This window comes from Humulus lupulus, chromosome 7 (assembly GCF_963169125.1).
Source record: "Humulus lupulus chromosome 7, drHumLupu1.1, whole genome shotgun sequence".
NCBI lineage: Eukaryota > Viridiplantae > Streptophyta > Magnoliopsida > Rosales > Cannabaceae > Humulus > Humulus lupulus.
The window spans coordinates 153,559,495-153,565,691 of NC_084799.1; the positions used below are offsets into that span (position 1 = coordinate 153,559,495).

The 6,197-nt window shown below is 40.7% G+C and overlaps 1 protein-coding gene and 1 non-coding gene across 2 annotated transcripts; one reads left to right on the top strand and one right to left on the bottom strand.

Annotated features, from left to right (window-relative positions):
* Positions 1–2,200: 2,200 nt before the first annotated feature.
* LOC133792299 (uncharacterized) lies at positions 2,201–3,178 on the top strand. The gene has a single exon (XM_062230202.1). The coding sequence runs from the start codon at positions 2,201–2,203 to the stop codon at positions 3,176–3,178; it is 978 nt and encodes a 325-aa protein (XP_062086186.1).
* LOC133793089 (small nucleolar RNA R71) lies at positions 2,633–2,739 on the bottom strand. The gene has a single exon (XR_009874550.1). It is a non-coding gene; the product is annotated as a small nucleolar RNA R71 (small nucleolar RNA).
* Positions 3,179–6,197: the final 3,019 nt, after the last annotated feature.

Here is a 6,197-nt window from a genome sequence, read left to right on the forward strand (position 1 = left end):
ATATACCCACTAAATTCCCATTTATACCCCTAGGCTCACCCCGAGCCGGGTATAAATCCCCGCCATGACTTTTTCGCTAATCTGCTCACTAGGATCGTCTCGAGTCACAGATCACAGACATATCCACATAATAATATGGTCTCAACAATTATCATATATATGTATACAGTTATGCCCATAATGGCCAAAATTACGATTATGCCCTTCTAACCTAATCAGGGCCTACATGCATACTAATACACATAGTCATGCATCTTAAATATTCAAATAGTCATATAACATGCTTTAAATCATAATCATGCATTTTACTCATTGAAGTCACACATAATTCCCATTATGCTCTCCAAGCACACTAATCAAGGCCCTTAAGCCTTATTAGCAAATTTGGGTCGTTACATAATGCCTCCAAGGCGATCAGTTCGACTAGTCGACACTGAAATTAGGAGAAGATAACCAAGGTCAGATCCCTTTGCCAGTCTCTGAGAACTAGTGGCAAGTGCTTGCGAAAATGCATACCAGACTACAGATTCAGGAAGAAGAAATTCATCAGTTAAGAAAGCAACAGGCTCCACCAGGGAACACTACGCCAGTAGTACCACATGCTTCCCTAGTACAGGTTGTAAAACAACAATCATAAGTATTGAATAGATTGGAACCCCTGTATGAGCAGTTCAGGGAGGGCCAGACCCACTGCGAGTAGAGCAGTGGGTGAGTATGATGTTAGGCTAATTTTAGCCTCCCTTTTTAAGTGTCTTTATCAGTGTCTTTTTAATGGTTTATGTGTTTTTGGAGCGGATTTATGCTTGTTTTGCTTGATTTCAGGTTAAGCATATGTTTTGGGCATTTGGAGTGGATTGTGGAGAAAATATGCTAAACTGAAGGGCTATTCAAGTTTTTGCTGAAATTGTATTAGGGCCGCGGCGCAAGAATTAGAGCTGCGGCGCTAACGTGTATTAGAGCCGCGACGAGCCCTTTTCCAGAAACTCAAGATTTTGCAATTTCCGAGTAGAGCTGCGGCGCTGACGTCCGTACGCCTCAGAATTTTAAGGGCAATTTCATCATTTTGGGAAAGATATAAAATGAGGTCTTCATTTTTAATTGGGGATTGCGATTTTTGAAAGATAGACAGAAAAAAAGGGGAAAAACAAGAGAAGAAGAAGTTTGGAGCGAGCGTGGGCGATCTGTGACATTTCCCAATCTAGTTTCATTCTCTTTTTCTTTAATTTTCTATGTTATTGTTTATGTTTAGTTTGATTATGGATATGAATACTGAGATTATGAGCTAAACTCCTATTTGGGGATTTGATGGATATTGACTGAGATTATCCCATGGATTAATGCTATTTGATTATTCCTTCTTCCTTATTTATGTGATTTGTTCATCTTTGTGCTTAATGCATGTTTGAGATTGATCACCTTAAGCATGATTCATGATCCTAATATGAAATTTGAAAAGTGAATATTAGGAATGCTCTAAATGAATAAACATAGGTTTTGATGTGAAACGAAAGTATTCGCATAGCTTATGTGACTTGTAGATTATTGCTTAATGCGAATTGTTTGTTTTACTATCTAAGAAATGCAATAGTTGACAATGCAATTTAGTACCTTAATGATCTGAAAAGAGTTTAGGTGATTTTATAATCTGTCATCTCATTGGAGGAAGAAGAATAGTTGACTAGTGTTAACAATTGGGTAATCAAAGTAATTGAAATCATATTCCTAATTTCACATCCATTGTTAAACCCTTTTTATTTGTTGTTTTGCTTGTTGTGTTTTCTGCAATTTAATTTTAAAAACCAATTTTTATTGTTGCCAAATAGAAATATAAATCCAATTTGGTTAGTACTTAGCTACAATTCCCTTGGGTTCGACCTCACCTGTGTGAGTTACTACTTGTATGATACATGCACTTGCGTGTAATAAAATATCGCAACAAGTTTTTGGTGCCGTTGTTGGGGAGTTGTTTAGTTAATATTACGTTAATTGGATTAAATTCTAATTTGGTTTTCTTTTCACTTTTTGCTAACTTGTTTGTGTCAAATTCTTCTTATCTCATCTCAGGTACCATTGGTTTATGCGACGTTAAGGACCAGCTGCAAGAGTGCCTGTTGATCCTGAGATAGAGAAGACTTGCCGATAGAATAGAAGAAACAAAAGGTTGGAAAGAGTTGTACAAAGGATTGAGCAAGAGGAAGTTATGGCCAACAATGGTAATAATGGGGGTGCCATAGAAGACCCGGCTAATGGTCAGAATCCACCCGATCGTAGCCTGAGGGACTATGTGTTGCCAACAATGACAGGGGTCCAGTCTTGTATTAGACCACCTGACGTAGATGCAAACAATTTTGAGATAAAGCCAGCCATACTTCAGATGGTTCAATCCACAGTCCAGTTTAGGGGACTACCCACTGAAGACCCAAACATGCATCTCTCTAACTTCATGGAGCTCTGTCAGACATTTAAGATGAATGGAGTTAGTGATGATGCTATCAGACTTAGATTATTCCTATTTTCTCTAAGGGAGCGAGCTAAGATTTGGTTGGTATCTTTGCCACCTAACTCAATCAATACATGGAATGATCTAGCACTGAAGTTCCTCTCCAAGTTCTTCCCTCCAGCTAAAGCAGCTAAGTTGAGAGGAGAGATCAATAATTTTTCTCAGTTGGATAATGAGTCTCTTTATGAAGCTTGGGAGAGATTCAAAGAATTGATAAGAAAGTGCCCGCATCACGGAATAGAGAAATGGATGCTAGTCCATAATTTTTATAATGGGTTGTGTGGTACTACTCGCACACTCATTGATGCAGCAGCTGGTGGTGCATTTATGAGAAAGAGCGCCAATGAGGCATATGACTTAATGGAAGAAATGGCCATGAATAATCAGCAGTGGTCAAGTGAAAGAAGCTCTTCAAGGAAAGTGGCCGGTATGTACGAAGTGGATGCAATTTCGAAGTTGACTGCTCAAGTTGAGGCCTTGACTAAGCAATTGCAAGGCAATATAATAACAGCTCCAGTGCAACACGCCCAGACTCTGTGTGAAGTATGTGGGGGTCCTCATGCCTATGAACAATGTCAGTATGCTGATGTAAACAACATGCCTATGGAGCAAGCTCAGGCTATTGGGAATTTTCCTCGGCAGAGCAACAATAACCCTTACTCCAATTCCTTCAATTAAGGGTGGAGGAATCATCCCAATTTTTCTTGGAAGAATGATCAGCAAGGCCAATCTTCAACCCAACAACAGTTAAACCAACAACAGCCACCGGGGTTCTTTCAGCCGAGATTTAGGCCGCAGCAACAACTTCAACCGCCCACTCATCATCAACAACAACAAAATTTTGGTGGAAATTCTAATGCTCAGTCAGATGTGTTGAATCAATTCATGGCTGAAACTCGGTCTTCTATTAGAAATCTGGAGACCTAAATGGGACAATTGGCTACTCTCATGGCTAATCGTGCCCAAGGTAACTTGCCTAGCACCACTGAAGTCAATCCGAAAGAGCATTGCAAGGCAATCACGTTAAGAAGTGGGAAGAATTATGAGGGACCAAGTGAGAAGCAGCCAGTTGAAGAAGTGGGTCAGGATCAACAGGCACAGACACCAGCACAAGAGGAAAATAAGCACAGTGAGAAGAAGGCTACTGAAGGCATACCAACAAAAGAAGCTTCGCCACCAATTAGTATTAGCATCACATAAAGATTCCCTACCCCCAAAGGCTCCGTAAGAACAACATGGACAAGCAGTTTACTAAATTCCTGGAAGTATTCAAGAAACTGCACATCAACATTCCATTTGCGGAGGCCTTAGAGCAAATGCCGAGCTATGTCAAGTTCATCAAGGACATCTTGTCCAAGAAGACCAAGAAGAGGAAGATGGAGGACTTTGAAACTGTGGCATTGACAGAAGAGTGTAGTGCTATACTACAAAAGAAGCTCCCTCCTAAACTGAGAGATCCTAGAAGTTTCACAATACTGTGCACTATTGGGAGAATTGAGGGAATAAATGCTCTTTGTGATTTGGGGGCTAGTATCAACCTGATGCCATTGTCAGTTTTCAAGAGATTGCAACTTGGAGAAGCCAAGCCGACAACTGTAACTTTGCAACTAGCTGATCGTTCGTTGGCACATCCAAGAGGGGTAATTGAAGATGTCCTTGTCAAAGTAGACAAGTTTATTTTTCCTGCCGATTTCATAGTTCTTGACATGGAAGAGGATAGCAATGTTCCCATTATCCTTGGGAGGCCCTTCTTGGCAACAAGCCAAGCACTCGTAGATGTTCAGAAAGGTGAGTTGAAGTTGAGAGTGCAAGGGAAAGAAGTTGTATTCAATGTGCTCAAGGCCATGACTTATCCCGAAGCTAGTGACAATTGCTTTTCGGTGGATGTAATGGGTAATTTAGTGGAAGAGAGAAAACTGATAAATGATCCTCTTGAGTTAAGTTTGGTTGAAGATGAGGTTAGTGATCAAGATGGAAAGGAAGCTATGGAGTACGCCAAATGGCTTAATTCTTATGGGCCATTGAAGAGGAAATACTTTGAAGAGCTTGGGGCAGTACCAAAAAGGTCATTGCCCTCAGTTGAGAAACCCCCAGAGTTAGAACTGAAGGTACTTCCTAACCATCTGAGGTATGAGTTTTTGGGTGAAAATAAAACACTTCTGGTTATAGTTTCAGCTTCACTTTCTGATATGGAGACTGAAAAATTGTTGAGAATTTTGAGAGAGCACATGAAGTCCATTGGGTGGACTTTGGCAGACATCAAAGGGATCAACCCCTCTACTGTTATGCACCAGATTTTAATGGAGGACGGAGTCAAACCAACCATAGATGCCCAAAGAAGACTCAATCTGCCAATGAAGGAAATTGTGAGAAAGGAAGTGGTGAAGTGGTTAGATGCAGGGGTGGCTTACCCAATTTCTGACAGTAAGTGGGTGAGTCCGGTCCAGGTAGTACCTAAAAAGGGGGGAATGACGGTAGTGAAGAATGAAAAGATCGAGTTAATTCCAACAAGAACTGTTACTAGTTGGAGAATATGCATTGATTACCGCAAGCTCAACAAGGCAACAAGGAAAGACCATTTTCCCCTTCCATTCATTGATCAGATGTTAGACAGATTGGCAGGAAAGGAGTATTATTGTTTTTTGGATGGTTACTCCGGGTATCATCAAATAGTCATTGCACTAGAGGACCAAGAGAAAACGACATTTACATGTCCTTATGGCACATTTGCTTTCCGAAGAATGCCATTTGGGCTATGTAATGTACCAGCAACTTTCCAACGGTGTATGATGGCTATTTTTTCTGACTTGGTTGAGAATTGTATAGAAATTTTCATGGATGATTTCTCAGTGTTTGACTCGTCGTTTGACCATTGTTTGAGGAACTTAGAGCTGGTATTGATTCGATGTGAAGAATCCAATTTGGTGCTTAACTGGGAGAAGTGCCATTTCATGGTTAGAGAGGGGATTGTTTTGGGACACAAGATCTCACAGGAAGGCATTGAGGTAGACAAAGCCAAGGTGTCTACTATTGAGAATTTGCCCCCTCCAGTTTCGATAAAGGGGATTCGTAGTTTTTTGGGTCATGCCGGTTTCTACAGACGGTTTATAAAGGATTTCTCAAAGATCTCCAAGCCATTGTCTAATTTTCTTGCTAATGGAGTGCCCTTTGAGTTTGGAAAGGAGTGTATGGAGGATTTTCAAACTCTTAAGGAAAAATTGATTTCGACACCTATAGTCATTGCACCGAATTGGGAGCTTCCGTTCAAGTTGATGTGTGATGCAAGTGATTATGTTGTCGGGGCCGTGTTGGGTCAATGAGTTGACAAGGTTTTTCGCACCATCTACTATGCTAGTAGGACCTTGAATGATGCTCAGTTGAATTATGCTACTATTGAAAAGGAGATGTTGGCCATAGTCTTCGCTTGTGACAAGTTTAGGCCATATTTAATCGGGAATAAGGTTATTGTGTACACAGACCAGTTGGCGATCAAATACCTTATGACCAAGAAGGATGCCAAGCCAAGACTAATCCGATGGGTCCTTCTCCTCCAGGAGTTTGAGTTAGAAATCAGAGACAAGAAGGGTACCGAGAACCTAGTAGCAGATCATTTGTCAAGATTGGAGTCAGAAGAGAGTCAGAGTATGAAGGAAGTCCAGATAAATGATGAGTTCCCTGATGAGCAGTTGTTTGCTTT

Bases quoted from the DNA above. Each gene is read 5' to 3' on its own strand.
- LOC133792299 (XM_062230202.1), top strand. From the start codon at position 2,201: ATGGCCAACAATGGTAATAATGGGGGTGCCATAGAAGACCCGGCTAAT.